Raw genomic sequence first — 24,628 nt, forward strand, 5'->3', positions numbered from 1 at the left:
AAGCCATTTAACAAAGTTCAAACTAAAAAAAACAGAAAAATGCCATGATAAAGTACATAAGATTCAAAAATACAAAATACTGAGCCAGATTCTGAAGTATGAAGCAGTTTAGTGAGATGCATCGTTTAAAGGATGTAAATCTCACATAGCATAAAGCATATTTTTAGGGTATTTCTAGTAGTAGTCATTTCTTCTGACATTTGATTGAGAGTTGCTTCTCTGTGTCTGAATCTGAACTGCCCAAGAGGAGACTGAAGTGTTATTTTGTGTTACTTTTTTTCTGATGTGGCAAATAGTTTTGCAAAACACAGTCAAGTGGCCATGGTTTCCTTCCTCTCAATATACAAACTGGAATAAGTTACCTTACATGTTGGTTCATCATTCTCAGCATTTAAAAATCAATCTAAACCTGCTGTTAAAAGTGTATTGTGGCTGTAGGTAATATTACTGGATAAGAATATGAATTTATTATAGTAGAATTATTGAGTGATGGAGAGAGAATATGCAATCACACTGGATGAGATCACCAGTGCCATCTACAGAGGTGATACATTGCTTATTATTTTTCTACTTACTAGCAATGCCGGAAAAGAGAATTTTAACTCCAAAATAGAAAAATATACAGTATTTTTAATTGTCTTGACACGGAAGTCAGGCTGATGCATGGTCAGCATCTTCAGTGTCAAGATGGATGGTTCTCTCTCATAACCTTGGGTGGCTAATTATTCTGATGATGAACAGCTTATCCCAGAAGCTTTGATCATAAAGGCATATATAAAACACACTATCTTGTCGGTGTTTATCTATACAGTATCCAATTTTCTGATATTGGTAAAATATACTCCACATCTAGCATTTCAGTTATAGACTGTCCAATCATTTTAATCTAAAATTGTAATGTAAATTACATAAACATAAAAGAAAAATGTGTACACATTATACAAGTACATAGAAGTATCAAAACATAAAACAAAGTCTTGTGGTACTGCACACAGAGTCTTATAGACACTGTGTGACACATCTGTGAGTAAAGTTCCAGACCAGCATTATAGTTCATCATAGCTTTTCCAAGCAAAACTTGCAGCAAAAAGCAGTCCACTGTATCCTTCCAGGTAAACTGTCTGCTGTCACAAACCTTTGTTAGCGGTTACTTTTGGTTAAGTTTTTCATAAGGAATATTTTTTAATAAAGTTTATTTTAAATGTTTAAATTGTTGAATTCTTATACCACAAAAAAATATGCATGAAATATAGTTAAAAGGATACTCCTATATATGGTACTTACCCCATGTACTTTGTGGTAATGGCTGGCAAAAAATGTATTCTTGTGCAGAATGAGAAAAAATGTTTATGATATAACAGAACCCAATGGTGACTAGTGCTGTACAACACCAAACAATGTGAAAAATGTCAATGAAAAAAAAATAATTCTCACATTATGCATGTTGCATAATCCACATGTCTGTTATCTAGTCATATTCTCAAAATATTAATAGTTACTTCTGGAAAAATCAGCATACAACATAAAAAGGAAAGGCATTAACATAATACTGTGCTTTTGAATAGAAGAGAGGACTATTGGCCAGTAAATGAGGTGGAGAGGAAGAATATCAGATCATCTATGGTGCTTATATGTAGCTGATTCTTAGAAAATAGTGCAAAAATAAAGGCAAGTCTATATCACAATTATAACTGACATTGAAAGTCAAGAGTTTGAGGGCGTCGTAAGAAAAATGTGCTCTGGCAGGACGAGAAAAGAGAAGTTAATGGTGAAAGACCCACAAAATGTATTTCAGTTTAAGGAGATCTGCTAGGAGGACTAGGCTGAAGTGGTCTTACAGCACTGTGAAAGACTGATCAATAACTACAAACTACTACAGTTTATTACAAGTGTCATAATCAGTTATTTTGTCCCCAAGATTAACTATTTTTCACTAAGAGTCATCTGTAATAATGTGATGATTATACAACATAAGTACATAATAAACAAGTGGCACTGAAACCGGCTAAGGAGTACATGATATGAAGCTTGACATGCAAGTAAGAAGTTCACTGTACTCTACATGACGATACCACTACCACTATAATACTCTACATGCCCTTTGGATTGTGGTTAATGCCTTCTTCGATTTACCTCATTTTAACAAATTTACTGGCATATCTACAGTCAACTCCAGAAATATTGGCATCCCTCAAAAAAAGTGAACAAAAACTTTAATATAATATAGATAACACATACAATGATTCTAATATTCCTCAAATGTTTGGAGAAATTGTTGACTATTTACATTTACTTATTTGGATGACACACTTAATGATACAATTGATTACATTTCTATTGTTTTTCCAATTTGAGCACAGACAGGTCAAGTGATTTGCTCAGGGTCACACAGTGTTAGTAGCGGAATCCACAACATCTACACCACACTATTTAATTTAAAAAATCCTACAAAAATGTTATATCTTTGGAATAGTTTATCTTGTCAAAAACGTATGTGGCAAAATTATTGGCACCCTTGAAGAATACTATAAATAAGATCAAATAATGTTGCATCTTTGGTGAAAAATATTTTTTGAATTTACTTTTAGTGTTTAGGAACTTTTGGTGTCTGGGGACTGTTGTCTATAGCCATTTCCCATTTCACCAGGGTAAAATATGAAATAACAAACGGGTAAAATCCTTTTGTCATCTGTCAAGATGGGTAAAACCAAAGAGCTCGTACCTCAAATGAGAAAAAAAAAAGTTGTTGAGCTGCATAGATTGTGAAATGGCTACAAAAAATAAGTATTAAAATTAAAATTACCAGTAAACACAATCAGGGCCATAATAATGAAGTTTAAAAAGCATGAAACTGTTGAGAATTTGCCAGGAAGGGGATGTGCCTGCATGTTGTCCCCATGTATAGTGTGAAGGATGGTAAGAGAGGCAGAGGAGCCCAAAGAGCACAGTTTCACAACTGCAAAGTTTAGCTGAATCGTGGGGATTTACTGTTTCAACATCAACTGTGAGATGACACCTCCATGACCAGAAGCTTTATTTACGAGTGGCACGAAAGAAGCCTTTCCTGGTCAGGTCTAAGACACAAAATCCAGTGTCTCAACTTTGCCAAGCAACATTGGGGATACAACTGAAACTGTGTGTTGTCAGATTAGACAAAAAGTGAGCTTTTTGGCCAGGTACACTATTGCCATATTTGGTGAAAAAACAGAACTGCATACAAAACAGGGCACCACATACCCACAGTAAAATATGGTGGTGGCTCTTTGATGATTTGGGGCTGTTTTGCTGCAAGTGGTCTAGGGCCCTTGTTAATATCAGTGGCATAATGAATTCCATTTCATACTAGAACATTTTAGCCAAACATCTGTTTGCCTCTGCGAGAAGGCTGAAACTAGGTCGTGGCTGGTTCTTCCAACAAGAAAATGATCCAAAGCACACATCAAAATTAACAAGAAACACAGAATCAAGGTATTGCAATGGTCCTCTCAGTCCCCAGATTTGAGCCCAAATGAAAATCTGAGGTCTCAACTGAAGAGAGCATCTCACAAGAGAAAACCCAAGAATCTCCATGTGTTGGAAATGTTCGGCATGGAAGAGTGGTCCAAGATCCCTCCACAAGTGTTCTCCAGCCCTGTTAAACACTACAGAAAGAGGCTGAGTGCTGAATTCTCACCAGAGGAAGCCCCGCCAAATACTGACATTTGGAGTGCCAATAAAAATGTAAACTTGCTTAAAATATTAAAGAAATGTGTCATCTTTAACTTTATGCCTTTTGGTGATCAGTTCATCTTCTGCTCACTGAACTATTCACAGTAACAGACATTTTAAGTAAGAGTGCCCAAACATTTGCATGACACTGTATAGGCATACATATCATAAATATATATTCAGGAAATCATATCCATATATAATTTTGTAAATATATAAATATCCTGCTCACTAGGAACATTAATAGTAAAATAATACATTTTACTTCTGTAACACCTTTCCCATGCTCAATGTGCTTAAAACAAACTGAAACAAATAGTTTCTGCATAGAACAACAAACAAATGAACACAGGATATACAAAAACATTAAACACAATAAAAGAAAAAATAAACGAGTATAATACTAAAAGAAATGCCTGAACAATTCACATAATTTATTATAGGACACAAACACAAATTATCCTGAGCATCTGGACTGAGAGGTGAACTAAAAGAAGGGGCAGCGAGTTAGGTTAAGGTAAAAGCCTTCCTGAACCGGTAAGTTTTAAGTTGTTTTATATTAAAAGAACGAATGGAGTCTGATGATCTCATTAATTTCGGGCGATCATTCCAACGTCTGGGCAGTGTACAGAAGAAGGCCCTGTCACCCAGAGGGTGCATTCCTTTAAATGGTCTGTGGCCCGCCAGTCCACACCCTTGACATACTGACAGGAGTGTGGCTGCAGCTAACCACCCCACACCGTACAAATTGCATCCGTGGACGGGCAGAACAGGATTTGTTCGAGTTATGACGCAATGAAACAGAACACACGGATTATGCTAGTGAAGCTTCAGTAATGAAAAAAAAAACAACGAAAGCTTGATCCTACAATAGCCGTACTCCAAGGTTAATTTTCTCTTCAAGTGTCAAAAAGCATAACAAGCCCCACTTTCTTGATTTTATGTCTTCAGACACCCCCACTTCTGTATTTCAAGCCTTCTAAATGACGTTTCTGTTGGTTCCTAGTGAAAGGGAGGGGGCGCTGAGTATGTCGGCGTGTGATGTCATTGTCCCACCCGCCGTGAAAAATTTTGTTCAACATGGCGGAGAGTTGTTTCTGTTGAGAACACTTTGTTTTTCAGTCCACTGTCTGCAAATCCTGTGCCTTTTCTTTGCGAGGATGGAATGCGTGTTAACGAATAGACATCCTTCATATTTAAATAAACCAATGTGTAAAGGTGTCCCCATGTCCTACATGCCTTAAGTGATTAAGAAGTGCGTCGAGTTTATTCGCCGTTTTGATTCGTTTCACTCTGAACGTCGCACTGACCGCCCCCCAGCGCTGCGGTACTGTACTCACTCTCACTTAATTCTTAGTGATGAAAAGCGCACCGCCACGCCTACTTTATCTAAATACTCGGCGAATGTGGGGCAACGAGAGAGTCACATACTAACTAGCCGCTCCATTTTAGCAAAATGAAATCCGAAAGAACTGTGGAGTAACGGACAAAGCCGCTAAATGTTAAAATAGCCATCTTTAGCACGAGTTTTTCAGACATCAGAAGGTAAAAATTCTTTTGCGCGATTGATGTTGTTACACAACCCTTATTTGTTTTATTAACATTTTAAATGTATTACGTGTGCAGTCGCTTTATGTATATTTTATAATAACAATGATTTTTATAATCCTTAATTAATTAAAGCCTGTCGAGACAGCAGACCCGCAGGTTTTAGAGAGTTTCACTTTAAATATATCGAGGAGATGTAAACTTTGGAGGCTTCAAAATAAATATTTAATTTGTTGGAGCTTCCCAAGGTTGTGTTGCAAGGAATTTTGTGGTGCATGTGTTCTCCAGATGAGGACAGGCTCTCCCGCACAGTTTACCACTTTCCTTTCGCCCATTGTTTCTAAAACTGGCACAGGCTAAAACTTAACAGCTTACTACATGATGATTTTGTAATAGACGGCTTCCAGATTTTCGAGCCTATAAACTAAGATGATAGCTGGGCACCTGGCCTTTTTCTTCAAATTCCAGTTTTAAGTTGTGGGTGCTAAATCTTTGACTGAATGCTGTTTGTACAGTAATTTTCCCAATACTGCTTTGGTATCTACATTTTAGAAAAAGGACGTTTAGTTTGAGTGCTGGAAAGAAATGCTTTATTTAATTATATGAAGTATTTAATACTTTGTGAATTGATCAAAAATAAAGTTAACTTTTTAAGTCATGTATTAATTGATGTTATATTCATTTGTATCATTTAAGCTTTTTTGCTGACCTAAATGCATTTTTTCAAATCCCAGAGCTGGTCTTTGATCCCAGTGACCTGGAACAAAGGAGAGATACCTACTGTCAAATCCATTTGAGGTGAATAAAACATGCTCATTAATCAGTAGTGGATAACAGGCGGTTCCTGTCAAAATGGTACAGGAACAGAATGAAATTACCAGTTGTTTATTAGGTCCTTGATTGCAAATGCTTTTTGTTTAAGCTATGTGGGGAAAAAAACTTTCATGTTCCTGGACACAGTCTTTTCTAAAACCATTTCTAACAATTTAAAGTCAATGAATATTTTAGGATATTAAGAAAACTTACTACATTCAATTCTTTATGAGGCATTTAAAGATTTTAGGAGCGTTTTTGGAATTACTCTTGCACAGATCTAGAACCATACATATTTTCACATCTCCTGATGATATAATAACAACAACATTTATTTATATAGCACATTTTCATACAAAATGTAGCTCAAAGTGCTTTACATAATGAAGAAAATAAAAATAAAATACAAAATAAGAAATTAAAATAAGACAACATTAGTTAACATAGAAAAGGAGTAAGGTCCGATGGCCAGGGTGGACAGAAAAAACAAAAAAAAATCTGTAGGGGTTCCAGGCCACGAGACCGCCCAGTCCCCTCTGGGCATTCTACCTAACAAATGAAATAGTCCTCTTTGTAGTTAGGGTTCTCACGGAGTCACTTGATGCTGATGGTCATACAGACTTTTGGCTTTTAATCCATCCATCATTGTTGGAACATCATGGTGCTTTGAGTTTGCGCTACCACCAAAAGGACACCCGAAAAGGAAACAGAAGAGAGAGTAGGGGTTAGTACAGATTTTAGAGCCACCATGAAAAGTTATTACAGTAATCCCTCCTCCATCGCGGGGGTTGCGTTCCAGAGCCACCCGCGAAATAAGAAAATCCGCGAAGTAGAAACCATATGTTTATATGGTTATTTTTATATTGTCATGCTTGGGTCACAGATTTGCGCAGAAACACAGGAGGTTGTAGAGAGACAGGAACGTTATTCAAACACTGCAAACAAACATTTGTCTCTTTTTCAAAAGTTTAAACTGTGCTCCATGACAAGACAGAGATGACAGTTCTGTCTCACAATTAAAAGAATGCAAACATATCTTCCTCTTCAAAGGAAACAGAGAGGAAAGCAAACAAATCAATAGGGCTATTTGGCTCATAAGTATGCGAAGCACCGCCGGTACAAAGCTGTTGAAGGCGGCAGCTCACACCCCCTCCGTCAGGAGCAGAGAGAGAGAGAGAAAGATAAAAAAATCAATACGTGCCCTTCGTGCTTTTAAGTATGCGAAGCACCGTGCAGCATGTCACTTCACAAAGCAGCTGCACAGAAGGTAGCCAACGTGAAGATAATCTTTCAGCATTTTTAGATGAGCGTCCGTATCGTCTAGGTGTGCGAACAGCCCCCCTGCTCACACCCCCTACGTCAGGATCACAGATAGTCAGCGCAAGAGAGAGAGAAAGAAAAGTAAGTTGGGTAGCTTCTCAGCCATCTGCCAATAGCGTCCCTTGTATGAAATCAACTGGGCAAACCAACTGAGGAAGCATGTACCAGAAATTAAAAGACCCATTGTCCGCAGAAATCCGCGAACCAGCAAAAAATTCGCGATATATATTTAAATATGCTTACATATAAAATCCGCGATAGAGTGAAGCCGCGAAAGGCGAAGCGCGATATAGCGAGGGATCACTGTATAATGAATTGGATATACAGAGTATCAGGATTTAAATTACAGTGAAGTTATGAGAAGGCCATTTTAAAGTAATGTGTTTTCAGCAGTTTTTTTAAAGTGCTCCACTGTATTAGCCTGGCGAATTCCTACTGGCAGGCTATTCCAGATTTTAGGTGCATAACAGCAGAAGGCCGCCTCACCACTTCTTTTAAGTTTTGCTCTTGGAATTCTAAGGAGACACTCAGTTGAGGATCTGAGGTTGCGATTTGGAATATAAGACGTCAGACATTCCGATATATAAGATGGGGCGAGATTATTTAAGGCTTTATAAACCATAAGCAGAATTTTAAAGTCAATCCTGAATGACACAGGTAACCAGTGTAGTGACATCAAAACTGGAGAGATGTGCTCGGATTTTCTTTTCCTGGTAAGGATTCTAGCAGCTGCATTCTGCACTAGTTGCAAACGATTTATGTCTTTTTTGGGTAGTCCTGAGAGGAGTGCGTTACAGTAATCTAGTCGACTGAAAACAAACGCGTGAACTAATTTCTCAGCATCTTTCAATGATATAAGAGGTCTAACTTTTGCTATGTTTCTTAAGTGAAAAAATGCTGTCCTAGTGATCTGATTAATATGCAATCTAAAATTTAGATTACAGTCAACAGTTACCCCTAAGCTTTTTACCTCCGTTTTGACTTTTAATCCTATTGCATCCAGTTTATTTCTAATAGCCTCATTGTATCCATTATTGCCAATCACTAAGATTTCAGTTTTCTCTTTATTTAATTTGAGAAAGTTACTATTCATCCATTCTGAGATACAAGTTAGACATTGTGTTAGTGAATCAAGAGATTTGGGGTCATCAGGTGCAATTGATAAATACAGTTGTGTGTCATCAGCATAGCTGTGGTAGCTCACGTTGTGCCCTGACATAATCTGACCTAATGGAAGTATGTAGATTGAGAAGAGCAGCGGACCCAGGATAGAGCCTTGTGGAACACCATATAGGATATCATGTGTCTTTGAGTTGTAATTACCAGAACTAAAAAAGAATTTTCTCCCTGCCAGGTACGATTCAAACCAATTTAAGACGCTGCCAGAGAGGCCCACCCATTGACTAAGGCGATTTCTAAGAATATTATGATCAATGGTGTCAAATGCGGCACTCAGATCTAAGAGGATGAGAACAGATAAATGACCTCTGTCTGCATTTACCCGCAAATCATTTACTGCTTTAACGAGTGCAGTTTCTGTGCTGTGATTTGTTCTAAAACCTGACTGAAATTTATCAAGAATTGCATGTTTATTGAGGTGCTCATTTAACTGCATAATGACTGCCTTCTCTAGAATTTTACTTAAGAAAGGCAGGTTAGAGATGGGTCTAAAATTTTCAAGAGCAGAGGGGTCGAGATTATTTTTCTTAAGTAGGGGTTTAACTACAGCAGTCTTAAGACAGTCTGGGAAGACCCCCGAATCTAATGACGAATTTACTATGTCAAGAAAATTATCAATTAGCACGCCCGATACTTCTTTGAAAAAATTTGTTGGTATTGGGTCAAGGACGCAGGTGTAGGGTTTCATTTGAGAAATTATTTTATGTAAATCAGGTAAATCTATCCTAGTGAAAGAGTTTAATTTGTTTATAACGGAGTACTGGGGCTTAGGAGGATCCTTAGTGTTGGGGAGATATACTATATTATTTCTAATATCATTAATTTTTTGATTGAAAAATACAGCGATAGTCTCACAGGTTTTACTGGAAGTACTTAGGAGGCATTCCTTTGAGTTACCTGGGTTTAACAGACGATCAATCGTCGAGAATAAGACTCTGGGATTACTAGCATTGTTATTTATAATCTTAGAGAAGGTTATATAGCACTCCTAATACCTCAGGACACAACCCTCCACTGTGAATCTACTGTATTCTTTCAGGCTAAAACCTGAAACCCAGAAGTTCTGATTTGACTGGTTGTATTCTTTAATTTCTTTAGTAAACAGCTTAGGCATATGGTTATCAGGTTTCATAACCGAATTTATCCTTAAGCTGTGTGATGCATCAGCTTAGCGTCTTGACCTTACAGTCCCTTACATTAATTTAATTAGTATGTATAAGCGCTTTTAAACTGGTTGTGTGGGGCCACTTAGAGTATAATTACTGTTGTCCTTATGCTGCACTTATGTTTTTGCGTTTTATGACCTGAGATTCACAAAAATATATCCCATGCAATAGGTTGTGTTATGATAATCAAGTAAAAATGCAGAGAAATATAAATATTAAATTTGAGTTTAATATTACTGTAAGCAAGAATACACAGTCTAGTTTTTAATTAGGCTAAATGCAGGTGTCAACTGCTTGAAATTAGACTCCAGATTGGAGGTATCTCACACAAATTTAGTAATTCCTGCATATTGTATTTTTTAATGCACAGATTTCCTGGGCATACTTATTCAGTAGGTAATCCTTCTGGCTTGTTACTAGAATATTCACCTTTTTAAAATTATTTTGTAATTGTGCCTAATTTGTTACTTAGGAATTAATTGGTTTCATTGTTTAAATTTTGTTCAGCTCACCTATCTACTGCAGTTGCTGTACAGCTGCAGAATTCAGTAATCTGATCATCTATTTAGTGTTAAAGATGCCCTTGTGAACCAGCGTTCCGTAGCACCAGAGTTTCAAAAATGCTCACCAGCGGTGGTAAAGCCTTCAAATCCCAGTTAGTCCCAAAGAGGTTACCAAATAATCTTTACTATAAATATTTATTATTACAAAATACCCTGTAACAAAATTAAGCTCCAAGGGGCATAAGAGGCAAAAGGAGTTGAAGGATGGTTGAAAAAAAAAAGGGGTGAAAAATCACAAAAGCAAAAGAATAACCACAAATCCAACAAAACTCTCTACACTACAAGCACATTCAATAAACCGCTGAGAAGTGTGAGCTCTCACTTTTATAGGGCTAAGGGTAGTCCCTTGAGGTGATGGGCAGGTGGCCAAGCTGCTTGGTGAATCACCCACAAGACACATAGCACAGACATAAAGAAACTAAAAGGTCAATGATATGAACATAAAAGTTAACAAAAAACACATATAAGAGACATTTGAACCCCAGCCTTTGGGAACTCTGGCTGAAACACAACAGATGTAGCCAGCACATTATGCCATGTGTTTACACTGCACTTTAGAAGAAATTCGACTAAACTTTATTATATCAGAGGATAAAACAGGCTGAATTATACTATTGTGCTCATATCAATACAAAAATTCAGGGAGTGGAGTTGAATTATTTATTGAGTTCATATTCAACTTTGCTTCTTTTTATTTCACAAACTGATCATTGCCAACTCAAGGCTGCATTGTGAAACTAGAAGACACTCATAATTATCATTTCTTTAAAATGTATGTGGTGGGATGACTCCCTTTAAACCTGAATCTGAAAAGCAAAATCAGTTAACACACATACAATACGGCCAGAAATGCTGCTCAATGATAATTTTCCTAAAATCTGCTCTTTATATACCCATGGATACGGCTGCCAAATCTTTAACTCTAAAAAGAACATTTAAACAGAAAAAATAGGGCTTTATAAGATGCTGTTCCCTATGATAAAACATTCTGTTAAAGGTCTTTTAGAAATCTCCTCTCAAACCCACATATTCCAGTTTAGAGGAGCAGGAAGCAAAAGCCAGTCCTCACAATACTGGGCACAATGCAGGAAAAGGGCCTAAACAGGGTACCCATCCATTGCAGGGTCCACTCACCCACACTAACAGTGGGACCATTTAACCAGATCTGCAAGGCTTTGAGGATGTGGGAGAAAAACTGGAGTACACAAAAGAAAAGCACAAAGACAAAGGGAGAACATGGAATTCGAATTAGAATATCAGGTGCTGGATTTGAATTTAGTACACTGGATCTGTAAAGTGGCAGTGCTAATCATTAGATCCTATTGTGCCACCTAAGCTTAGAATATGATTATATTTTAACTAAATATCTCAATTTTTAAAAGTAAAAGCATTTACACTTACAGCCTTGTATTGACTGCTTGACTGTGTAAATGCTGCATAAAATTATTATCTGATAGGAAAAATAATATGGCATGGATAAAACAAAATAAAACATATGTATTGTATTTTACAATGCAGATTTTTTGTAATACTCTACTGATGCAATTTTTTATTATTGGTAAGTCTAGCTTTTTGGACAAATATGAGTGGAAATCTGTACATGTAAAATTAAATCATTATTCAAAGTTAAACTAGCAGAAATAAAATTATTGAAAAGACTGGATGATAACTTTTATCAGCTCAAAAATTTATACACTACTGTAAACATCAGTAAGGGAGTATTTGAACCCACTCCCAATATAAATTTTAATTCCTTCAGAGTAAACCTTGTTTGTGTTAAATATAAGGGGTGATTCCTCCCATTTCAAGAATGAATTTCTAGTCCTGGTGTATAATTGAAGTTAATGTTACTGTATACTAATTCACAATAACTCTCAACATTCAATTAATATACTGGATAAACCTGATGACACCGAACAGTTTATGAGGTCAAGGGAAGCACATTTTCCATATCCTGTAGCCATACCTTTAAACTTTATTTTCCACAACTCTGTAGGTTTGCTGATGTGCTGTATTGTATTGTAGTTCTATTACTATCTGAGGGTTAGTTACAGGTGTCAGCAGGCATACAAAAAGATGCTACCCACTATCACCCAGAATTATGATCTCTGGTTTTCAAGAATTTATTATGCAAATTCTAGCAGAATTTCTCATTGTATAGCGATTATAGGGTTTTAACATGTACAGATTCCAAATATGAGGTTTTTGTGTTTCTTGCACTTTCACAAAGCTTAAAAATTATTTATATTTTATGATAACATCATTTTGACTTCATCTCATTTCAAGTGTTAAATAAGAGAATGCCATAAGAAGATTTGTGCCAAGTTAAATAACAGGAGATTAAACCAATCTTCTGCGGTGGGTTGGTGCCCTGCCTGGGGTTTGTTCCTGCCTTGCACCCTGTTCTGGCTGGGATTGGCTCCAGCAGACAGCCGTGACCCTGTGTTAGGATATAGCGAGTTGGATAATGGATGGATGGATGGATAAACCAATCTTTCACTAGAAACCAAAACTCAGAAATCAATATCATTGAGAACAAAGTTAAAGTCAAAAACTGTGAAAAATCAAATGAAAGTTTAACATACTTCTGAACTGTCCTTAGATGACAATGTCAAAACCACTTTGCCTCAATACCCATAACAAGTCCATGGTGTTTGTAAATCACCTGTACAGTCAACCTTTATGGTAGGTGTAAGCAGGCTGCAAGAGGATGGGAGTATACTGTAAGTGGGTATCAGCTAAAAGCCAATGCTTTAACTTAAGTAATGTGTCAGTATTGGGTTTGTAAGCTGATGGGCAGAGACACAGGCACATTCTTTTCAGTGGGTTTTATTTAATGCAGTCTTATTACTAATGTCGTGCCAACCTCTATTTCTGTCTGTAATGGGGTTTTGAAATTGAATTTTTTTAGTTTATTACATAAGACTAGTAATATTTATTTGAGTGTTTTATTTTGATAAGATGTAACTGTCAAGTGTATAAACTGTGTGACCAAGACTACACACAGGGCGTAAAAGAGAAAACTAGCATTGCTTTTACATGTGTGCCTTTATCCACGAGTTTAGGGAAAAGGTTTGAAGAAAGTAAATGCAGGCACATGACAGCTTAGTCACTGACAAGGCAGTCTCCTAATGACATCATACTGTCTGGGACAGCTGGGGAAGTGGGGAGCAGATGCAAAGGGAGAAGCTTAATGAAGACAAGTGTTTGATGGGCTAGCGAGTAAGGTAAAAGTTTTAGAAGAAATTGTAGGCCAAGTTTTAGGCCACTTTAGAAAAAGGATCCGGTAGATCTGTTCTTCTTTTGAACCATCAACTAAACAAACTGAAGGGAATAAACTACGAATATTAATGTGTTGAATTATGGGATGCAAATAAACATGCTAATACAAAGCATTCTGGAAGAAATAAGCAAATGTACAGCAAATGTTAGGCAGAAGCATTATCGTTTAGAATGTTTTATGTTTAAGCTTGGAGAAACTAACCAGTGTGTATATATCTGTAAGAAGGTGTGACATGGGAGCTTTAGGGGACTTTGTTGTTCAACTTGTATCTCATAATTAGCTTAAAATAAGTTCAGGTTAATGGAAGAGTAAGATATTCAAGGGTAAATTCAGAGTTGTTCTAATGTCACTTACTAAAAATATTCAAGTCTACATATAAAAAAGAATACAGCAATTGAAATATAGTAGATGCTATACAATTGAGAAATGCAGGTGCAGTGGTATTTGAGAGAGGAAATCATAACAGTGTACCATTGAGATGAGAGAGAAAGGGGGTGTAGGCAGTTCTCAAGACACACAGAATAATCAAGCTGTCCGAGGACTAAGGAACAGCACCATGTAAAATGCACCATAACAAAGAAGAAGCAGACCAGGGCTGCATACTTTCAAGGAATGCTTTAGTTGGATTAAGTAGAATGAATTCTACAAATTAGATGGACATGTTTCTCCTGGTTATACTGAAGCAAAGCTTGCTGTAAAGACATTGATTAGAATCATTCAGGTTGTATCCTTTTCTTCCACATTTGACGTCTAGTATTTATTGCCTGGTTTTCTCTGTAAATAAACATTAGTAATGATAAGTATGAATATATTCTCAGTGAAACTTGTCTTGTTTATTGATATCATCTGCTCCAGTGAGCTTGTCCGGGTGATTTGTTATTTATCTAGCTCATTTAAAGGCAGCAGTCTAGCCTTGTTGGAGTCTGTCATGTATGGTTGTTCAGGTGCAAGCTATGCCCATTCTGTGTGTATTATGTATCCCTTTCAGGGGTAAGGATGAGAGAACTGAGGGATATAGCCATCTCTCTGGACCCTGCTCTGTTTGTTTGATTTGTGTGATTGAAATGAGTGATGAGTGGATGTCACAGAGGAAAGTAATGTGGGGTTTACATGTAAATCAAGACTAATAATTTAGGCATTCCCAGTATTAACTTGTCTACCAATAGAGGTTAAAGTGCCTTTTGTGGACACTTTTATACCACATAACACTCTCCTTCCCTTTTCTTTCTTTCCATGCATCTCCTTCAGAGTAAATCTAGCTGCAACCTTAGAAACCAGCTTCTTCAAACCTTTTAAAGAACATCCAAATACACAATTGTATACATGTATAATAGTAACAGTAGGAATAGTTGAAATCAACTTAATGTATCTGTAAATTACAATCGTAGAAACGCATTATTGTATTTCATCATGAAAATTGTCATGTGTAAATTTTAGTTTTTTAAAATGTTCATAGGACTGTTATGATGTGAATTTAATGAGTTCTGTCTTTCAGTGCAATTTGTGTCAGTCTAAGAAGCACTAACGAGTGGGTCAGGGAGCATGCAGATTATGAAAGATTTAACATGCTACTTTAGTTACAATGCTTTCAAGAAACTCATTATTGCTGTTGTCTACAAATTGTTTAAATTATATTCATTGTGATAGAACCGGGCCATCAGCAAGTCACAAACATGATCACACAAAGGCAGTCCCAGGTTCAAATAATGGATGGTTTATTTAACCAAATTCCTCCACAAAGTAGCACAAGGACAGGTTTTCTTTCTCTCTCTCTCTCTCTCTCTCTCTCTCTCTCTCTCCACCGCACTGCCCTCCTCCAGTCGATTGTTGCCTTCCTTCCTCCCAGCTCCAACTCGCCTGGATAAGGAAGTGCGGCCCCTTTTATTAAGGACCTGGGAGTACTTCCAGTGCCAGGGCAACTGCCAGATGGAAGTACTTCCAGGGCATATTGAAGTCCCATAAATTGGGGAGTGCATCTCTCTGCAGCACCCCCTTGCGGCACCCACGGACCCCAGCAGGCCTGTGCTGCCGGACTACAACTCTCTGCATTCCCTGCTGGTTCCCAAATGGGTGACAATATGGAGGGCTGCTTCCACCTGTCCTCTGGAGGAATAAATATTCCTCTGCGTCAGTCCTTCCCTGTCCTCTTCCCAGCCAGGGAAGGTACTACAATCATGTCTGGCCGTGATACCTGTCCATTTGCCTGGGGCCTCCCATCTGTGTAGGGAATCTTCTCAGACTGGGATGTCCATCTATCCCTTAGAGATTCTTGTCCGGGTGCAACCTCCTTCCCTTTCTTGGCTGGGATGCCTTTCTGTACTCTCGGGGCCTCCCGTCCAGGTAAGGGATCTTCCAGACTTCCTGCCAGATGCCTGTCCATCCCATATGCCTCCTATATCATGGAAAAGAAAAATATAATATAGGAATAATCTGATGAGGTAGAATGAAAGCCACACAATTAGACAACAAATTATGTTATCAGCCAGGATTGGTCGTACATCGAATCAGAAGTAAAGTTGAGGACATTTTTTCTGCACTACAGTATGTGAATTTGTCATGACTTTGTATTATTTGGGCATTTACTGTCCATTTATCAATGATTTTAGTAGTAATAGGCTTTAGCCTGAAATGGTATAGATGTTTACTGAAAATAAATAAAATATTCACATTTATTCTGGTGTAACACCCTGTCCTCTCTGTCTGGTTAGTATCACAGGGCATTTACTTGTACATTTCTAGTATTTTACTAGCATTTGTTGCCAGAGTGGAAACATTATCAATTATCAGATCCAGTATATTGCAAGCATAGTTCGTGTGAATGCAGTTTTAGAAAACAAGTGTACATACTATAGTTTACTGTAAATCCAAAAACAAGTTTATTTATACAGGCAGAATTCAAATTTCTGTAATGAGCTGGGATGAAAACTATAACCTGTAGTAGTTTCTGTGGGCCATCCAAAAACACAGTGTTCTGAGGGGATAGTACTTAATAAACTGTTTATGTACTTTGTGGAAATGTTTTCTATTTCATGGTTGTTAAGTGTTGTTATGGAATTTCTTTTGCCTCTGTGTGGAACTAATTATTTTGGTAAACACTTTTAAGTACTTTTTTGGCTTGCATTCCCACTGAAGCTAAAAGTGGTTCAATAACAATTTTTGGCTCATATCTGATTTTTTTGTCTAACTGTTCAAAAGTATTAGTTTTGCAAGTAATTCAAGTCCAATATTAGTGTGTATAGATATATATCGTGAATGTGTCCCTGCTGTGCAAAATACATAGAAACAAATTCGCCAGACAAATGTGACCTAATAGACCACCATGAATATCTACAGCTTACAGCTTGCTGCACTACTTAATGTTATTTTCATGCAAGTTACAGTAATCCCTCCTCCATCGCGGGGGTTGCGTTCCAGAGCCACCCGCGAAATAAGAAAATCCGCGAAGTAGAAACCATATGTTTATATGGTTATTTTTATATTGTCATGCTTGGGTCACAGATTTGCGCAGAAACACAGGAGGTTGTAGAGAGACAGGAACGTAATTCAAACACTGCAAACAAACATTTGTCTCTTTTTCAAAAGTTTAAACTGTGCTCCATGACAAGACAGAGATGACAGTTCAGTCTCACAATTAAAAGAATGCAAACATATCTTCCTCTTCAAAGGAGCAAACAAATCAATGGGGCTGTTTGCTTTTAAGTATGCGAAGCACCGCGGCACAAAGCTGTTGAAGGTGGCAGCTCACACCCCCTCCGTCAGGAGCAGAGAGAGACAGATAAAAAAATCAATACGTGCCCTTCGTGCTTTTAAGTATGCGAAGCACTGTGCAGCATGTCGCTTCACGAAGCAGCTGCACAGAAGGTAGCCAATGTTAAGATAATCTTTCAGCATTTTTAGACGAGCGTCCGTATCGTCTAGGTGTGCGAACAGCCCCCCTGCTCAATCCCCCTACGTCAGGATCAGAAAAAGTCAGCGCAAGAGAGAGAGAGAGAAAAGTAAGTTGGGTAGCTTCTCAGCCATCTGCCAATAGCGTCCCTTGTATGAAATCAACTAGGCAAACCAACTGAGGAAGCATGTACCAGAAATTAAAAGACCCATTGTCCACAGAAATCCGCGAACCAGCAAAAAATCCGCGATATATATTTAAATATGCTTACATATAAAATCCGCGATAGAGTGAAGCCGCGAAAGGGGAAGCGCGATATAGCGAGGGATCACTGTATTTGCAAAGTTGTCAGCTTGTGATGGCAAGTGTGAGAAAATGAAAATTAGTGGTTGTTGCTTTGAGTGCACTACATGTAGATAGAAACCTCTAGATACAAGAGAGGAGGCAGGTGTGAGGGTGAGATATGGAGGGCTTGGATGTGAAAAAGTGGTTTATCAATTTTAGAGTGTGGAGAAAGGCATTTGATTACTTATGTCAATGTCAGTCCACACAACTCTTTTTCAGAAAAATACCTCTTTGAGGCACACCATTTCCTTCAGTAAACACTTGGCAGTTGGGTTAAATTGACAGTTTCCCCAACTTCTTATTAAGTTGGCCACCTTGCCCTCTTCCCATTTGAATGCTGAGTTGGTACTGTCATTCAGCTTAATTTCAATGCTGATATATGACAAAGGTTGTTTAGACAGTGAAGTAAAATTACTTGAGGGTGTTGTGGTCAGGAGTCCCAATCATAGCAAAACGTGTGTGAGGCCTCCTAAAAAGACCATAAAGGTAGGGCCACAAACTAAACAGCCTGTCCAAGGAGACTCGCTAGTTTCAAAATAGCTAACTGCAGGCTTCTTGGCCTAGCAGGCCTCAAAAATGGGAGGCTGGATTAAAGAATTTAAAGAGTCACAAAATATAACAAAATCCCCACCAGAAATAGGTCACCAAAAACATTCAACATGTGTGAAGAGAGCAAACAAGGAATAGTTATAAATAAAGGATTTTTATTAACAAAATAGAAGAATAACAAAAAATATTCAAAACAGCAAAAAAGAGTTGCCTAAAAAGGTGGCAATACACTTAAACTAAAGTATAATCCAAGAAACAGCGCAAAGGATAATCAGTAAAAAAACAGTAATTCCAAAAGAAAAAAATCCCTAACTGAAATCCAAATAACTACAAGGTTGTGCTTCTGAATCTCCTTCTTGGCTCAACATAAAGCCAGATGGAGAATCAACCAGCAGTGATGTCAGGGTGGCTTCACCTCCTGGGGCTCCACCTACAGAGCACAGAACATCATAGAACATTTAAAGTCACAAAGCAGAATTATAAATGTAACAGAAACTACATAAAAATGTGCAAAATAACAGTTCAAAAATAACAATATCAACAGTTAAATATAAAATACACATTAATTCAGACTGCTATGTAACAGAGGAGTGTACATTTCCAAAGAAATGCTAGTCATATCTACAGTAAATCACACAAGACTGCATTGGATTTAGTACAACAAATAAAACAGGGTTTCTGTCATATTTGTATGGTTTTTTGCTGTTCACAGTTCTGTTAAAAGACTGAACCAAAATGTTAGAATTTAGCTGACTGTTAACACAAAGTTGGACATTTTTGAATAAGACATATCTTATTTTTTCCCACACAGGTAATATACAGCAACTTTGCCACATACTGCTACTTGGAGTTTCCATAGTCTAATGGCTAACATGATGGATAATATCTTGCATTTAAAATTCACTGCATCTGTCCTGAATGACTCACAGCTGGAATCTTCTGAAAGTTGCAGTGACAGAGATGACAAGCACTCTATGCTTGATGGCAATGCTTATGTAGAAAAGGACATACAGAAAGTATCACTCAACATTAAGGAGGAAACTGAAGATGAGGAGTCTGTCAGCATTAAAGAGGAGATTTGTACCCATGAGGGTGTCTACATTAAAGAAGAAAATTGTGAACAAGCATACATAGACAATAACGAGACTGACAATACGGCATGTTCTGTTAATATAAAAAAGGAGTTTTTCGACAAGACATTGATTCAAATGAAAATTCATGATCATGAACCTACTGATAGTTTAGACAGAGAAGATTTTAAAGTAGAGAATGTCTCTGATACAAAAGAGACAGCTAATTTTGATTTCATTCAGAGACCTAATTTTCCTTCACTATCATTTGTTTTTGAAGATCAGGACAAATCTGGATATTTTTGGGATAATGAAATGGCTGTACAAGACACATCCTGCAGAGATCAGGAGAGAGGACCACTGCCATCTCTTACTGCTAAGTCTGAAAGAAGTAAGTTCAAGCAATAACAGAGATAACAAGTGTCATGGTTTTATATACTGTAGGTAAGACAATGACATTTATTATTATTAATAATGGTAATAATAAAAACACACACTTATGAATGCATTAATCCAATATTGTGAATGTCACCAGATGCCTTTTATAACACAGCCCATGTTGGTCTACATGTGCCTGCACATAGTCTCCTCAGACAAAACAGCAATATTACTCTGCAATCAAAACATGTCCCAAATCATTACAAGGTGCGATTGTATACAAGCTTACATGGTTTGTCTTTGAGTAAGACAGTTAAATAATCAATAAAACCTCAAGGCTTGTCCAAGCCGCTAGATGAAGGAGTTTATATAGAGTGAGAAAATGAAACCAGACATGCATCAAAGACTGTGGACAGGCTACCTGCCTTAAGTTTGATTTTATTTAACAATGTAATATTTGTATAAAGAAGACAGAACATTAAGATAAAATAAAGCAGGCTTGTATACTTGTAGTAAAGACAATTTATGAGAAAAGGAACACTAAGCAAGGGTCCTCATAAAGGGTGGTACATAGAATACAAACACATTTTAAAATGTAAAATCTTCATCATTATTACATTTGTCAATTTTAGTATATATTATTGAAGTCAAGCACAAAAGGATTTTTATTTAAATTTATTCTTATCAAGTGCACATCTAATTAAGAGTCCAAATAGTGCTTAAGTGTCTCACTAGTTATTTAGTCATTCATGCATTCTTTTTGTACTAGGCCACTTTATAGAAAATATCAAGGTCATGTCAATTCTTTCAGATTCCCCTATGAAACTCTCTACATCAGTTCAGCAACTGTTTATGGTTTGTCTTTGTAAATATTTATCTTAATGTTGCTCCACAAAAAGTCAGGTATGGGGAATTTGAGTGACCCAGCTGGACAATGCTGCCTAGTGTACTTTGAGGTTCCAGCCTTCTTATAGTCCTCACATCCATTAAGATTAACTAGATGAATTTAAATATTTACTTTCCCTTTTTTACCCAAATGATGGTAGTGAGCAACACTTTTGCTTTTCATTCCAAGCATATTGCAAAAACCCACAATGAGATATACTATACCCTTCGGGCATAAATACAAAAAATAAGTTATTCCAAATCTTCTCCATGTTGCAACCAACCTATGCTGCCTAGAATGGCACTAAACACCTTTGTAGAAGTAAAAGCTTTGTTCTTGCTTTCAGAATAATCTACTGCACAGCAAGTAATCATTAAAAATGAAACACTACCAGAATCACATCCTTCACTACATTGTCAGGAATCAGTAATGGAATCTTCCAATATCACACACATGTAAAATTGTAAAGCACAATAATATAAAGTCAATATAACTGAAAAGCTTTAACAGTAAAGCAGCACTCTACACAGTTTAATAGAAAAGTACAATTTTTCGATCTCCTGTCGGCTATGGGCTAGGGTGGTGGCATAATCAGTAGCTGTGCCACATCATATATCTGGTGTCTTGAGTTCAAATACATTGTTTGGTTGTTGTCACTTTTTTGTTATGCATCCCAAAAGACATGTGGCATCTCTGATTTGGCCAGGTGTGAGTATGTGTGGGTAGATGCATAATTGTGTCCTATAACTGATTGGTACACCCTATAGGATCGTACCCAGTGATCACGATGTGTATTCTGTATATGTATAGCTGGGTGAATGGAATTGATCTACAGCCTGTACAGTACAACCATGACACAAAATTAGATTTTTTTTAACTTAATTATGCCCAATAAAAATCAATCTCTGTCTTTCTGTCTGTCAAATATCTTTTAGATGAACAAGGAATTTCTTCAGTGCCCTCATGTTTTGGACCTCTGGAGACATGTGATAGCATTCAAATTCATCCTGTTGAACCTTTTACATCATATCAGATGCTTGCTAAATTTGAAACCTCGAAAAAACCCCACCAGTTCTCTGTTAACAATGAAAATGAGAAAAAGATAACGGAGACAACAGTTGCAGAAATTGACATGGGAAATCAGACTGATAAGAAATCTTACAACCATATTGAATGTGAAAAGCCATTTATAAAGAAAATTAATCTCCAAGAACATCAGAGAATTCAGACTGGAGAGAAGCCACATTACTGTAGTGATTGTGGGAAGATGTTTAGACAGAAATGTCACCTTCAGATACATCAACGAATACACACAGGAGAGAAACCTTACTGCTGTACAGAGTGTGGTAAGAGTTTCACTTGGAAAATTAGTCTACAGGAACACCAGAGTATTCACACTGGAGAGAAACCATATTGCTGTAGAGAATGTGGTAAGAGTTTTGCTTGGAAGATTAGTCTTCAAGAACATCAGAGAATTCATGTTTTAGGAAAACCATATGGCTGTGCTGAATGTGGAAAGAGATTTACACGAAAAAATCACCTTGAGAAACATCACAGAGTTCATACTGGAGAAAAGCCATATTCTTGTACAGAATGTGGAAAAAAGTTTACACAAAAAGTGAGTCTTGAAGATCACCAAAGGGCTCACACTTTAGGGAAGCCATATGACTGCAAAATTTGTGCTAAGAAATTTACTGTGAGAACATCCCTTCATAAACACATGATGTTACACTCTGGAGAAAAGCCATATTGTTGTGTGGATTGTGGTAAATGTTTCACATGGAAGGTTAGCTTTCAAGAACATCGAAGAATTCATACTGGAGAGAATCCTTACTGCTGTACTGAATGCGGAAAATGTTTTTCGTGGAAAGTTAGCCTCCAAGAACACCAAAAGATTCATACTGGAGACCGACCCCATGCTTGTCCTGACTGTGGAAAGAGGTTCACAAAAAAAAGTGATCTTTTAAAACATCAGAGAATTCATACTGGAGAAAAACCATATGGCTGCACAGAATGTGGAAAAAGATTCAAACAGATACATGGGCTTCGAAGGCACCAGCGAATTCATACAGGGGAAAAACCATACTGTTGTATGCAATGTGAAAAAAGATTCACACGGAAAATCAGCCTCCAGGCACATCAAAGGATTCACACTGGAGAAAAGCCGTATTGTTGTGCTGAATGTGGCAAAAGTTACAGACAAAAAGGTCATTTACAGTTGCACAAGAGGATCCATACAGGAGAGAATCTATATTGCTGCACAGAATGTGGGAATAAATTTACTCAGAAAATTAGTCTTCAGTTACACCAAAGAGTGCATACTGGAGAGAAGCCATACAGCTGTACAGAATGCGGCAACAGATTTACACAGAAAGTTAGTCTTCAGCTGCATCAGAGAATTCACACTGGAGAAAAGCCGTACTCCTGTACTGAATGTGGAAAAAGGTTCACTCAAAAAAATCACCTTCAGAAACACCACAAAATTCACTCTGGTTGAGACAAGTATGTAGTAGTACACATGGAATTATGTTTATAGTGTATATATAAAATAAAATGAATATCTTACAAGCTGGGTTACATATACAGTGGCATGCAAAAGTTCGGGCACCCTTGCTGAAAATGCCTTTTACTGTGAATAGCAAGTGAGCAGAAGATGAACTGATCACCAAAAAGCGTAAAGTTATAGATGATATTTCTTGAATATTTTAAGCAAGATTACATTTTATTTCTATCATTCCCAGGTAAAAAGGAAAAAAAAAGGTTTGAAGCAAAATTTGGGCATCTGACATGGTCAGTACTTAGTAACATCCCTTTTTGGCAAGTATCACAGCTTGTAAACACTTTTTGTAGCCAGCTAGGAGTCTTTCAGTTCTTAGTTGGCGTATTTTCGCCCATTTTGCTTTGCAGAAGGCTTCTAATTCTTCAAGATTAGTGGGCCATCTTGCATGCACTGTTCTTTTGAGATCTATCTGCAGATTTTCAACAATGTTTAGGACACGAGACTATGAGGGCCATGGCAAAACTGTCAGCTTGCCCCTCTTGAAGTATTCCACTGTAGATCTTGAAGTGTGTTTTGGATCTTTACCCTGCTGTAGGACCCATGCTCTTTTTAACTTCAGTATTTTTACAGATGGTATGATGTTTGCTGGTATTTATTTGAATCCATTCTTCCCTCTAAAAATGACATGTTCCCTGTGCCACTGGCTGCAACACAAGCCCAAAGCATGATCGATCCCCACCAAGCTTAGTAGTTGGAGAGGTGTTCTTTCCCTAAAATTCAGCACCCTTTTTTCTCCAAACATACCATGCACATTTTTTTCCAGAGTCCACAGGACTAGTTTCCAGAATGCATCAGGTTTGTTTAGATGTTCATCTGCAAACTTCAGGCACTGAATTTTATGGCTAGGATGCAGGAAAGGTTTTCTTCTGCTGACTCTGCCAAGAAGGGTCCTATTTGTTCAGATGTCGCTGCACAGTAGAACAGTGCACCACCACTCCAGAGTCTGCTATATCTTCCTGTAGGTTTTTTAAAGTCAAACAGGGGGTTTTATTTACCTTTTTAACAATTCACTGAGAAGTTCTTTCAGAAAGTTTTCTTGGTCTTCCAGACCTCCCTCCTTTCTGTTAACTGCCATTTCATAATAACATTATGAACTGAGGAAACAGCTACCTGAAAACTCTTTGCTGTCTTCTTGTTGCCTTCTCCTGCTTTGTGAGCATCAATTATTTAATTTTTCAGAGTCCTAGGAAGCTGCTTAGAGGAACCCATGGCTGCTGATTTCTGGGACAAGGTTTGAGGAGTCAGAGAATTTACACAGCTTTGCAGTTTGTATCACCTGGGGTTTCCTGCCAGTGACCATGAACAAGCCATAACCTTAACAAACTAATTAAGGTCTGAGACTTTGATAAAAGTTACCTCAGACCTCAAATATAT

The 24,628-nt window shown here is 37.4% G+C and overlaps 1 protein-coding gene across 2 annotated transcripts; it reads left to right on the forward strand.

Annotated features, from left to right (window-relative positions):
* The first annotated feature begins 4,889 nt into the window (after positions 1-4,889).
* LOC114655793 (gastrula zinc finger protein XlCGF58.1-like) lies at positions 4,890-23,262 on the forward strand. Of its 2 annotated transcripts, XM_028807024.2 has the most exons (4): positions 4,890-5,253; positions 5,991-6,111; positions 19,172-19,821; positions 21,630-23,262. In XM_028807024.2, the coding sequence occupies exons 3-4, from the start codon at positions 19,224-19,226 to the stop codon at positions 23,189-23,191; spliced, it is 2,160 nt and encodes a 719-aa protein (XP_028662857.1). In that variant the 5' UTR covers positions 4,890-5,253; positions 5,991-6,111; positions 19,172-19,223; the 3' UTR covers positions 23,192-23,262. The 2 variants fall into 2 exon arrangements, with proteins under 2 accessions (XP_028662857.1, XP_028662858.1); XM_028807025.2 differs by lacking the exon at positions 5,991-6,111.
* Positions 23,263-24,628: the final 1,366 nt, after the last annotated feature.

Source organism: Erpetoichthys calabaricus, chromosome 8 (assembly GCF_900747795.2).
Source record: "Erpetoichthys calabaricus chromosome 8, fErpCal1.3, whole genome shotgun sequence".
NCBI classification, from domain to species: Eukaryota; Metazoa; Chordata; class Cladistia; order Polypteriformes; family Polypteridae; genus Erpetoichthys; species Erpetoichthys calabaricus.

Bases quoted from the DNA above. Each gene is read 5' to 3' on its own strand.
- LOC114655793 (XM_028807024.2), top strand. From the start codon at position 19,224: ATGGCTAACATGATGGATAATATCTTGCATTTAAAATTCACTGCATCT. The intron at 19,822-21,629 runs GTAAGTTCAAGC...AATATCTTTTAG, and splicing joins TACTGCTAAGTCTGAAAGAA to ATGAACAAGGAATTTCTTCA.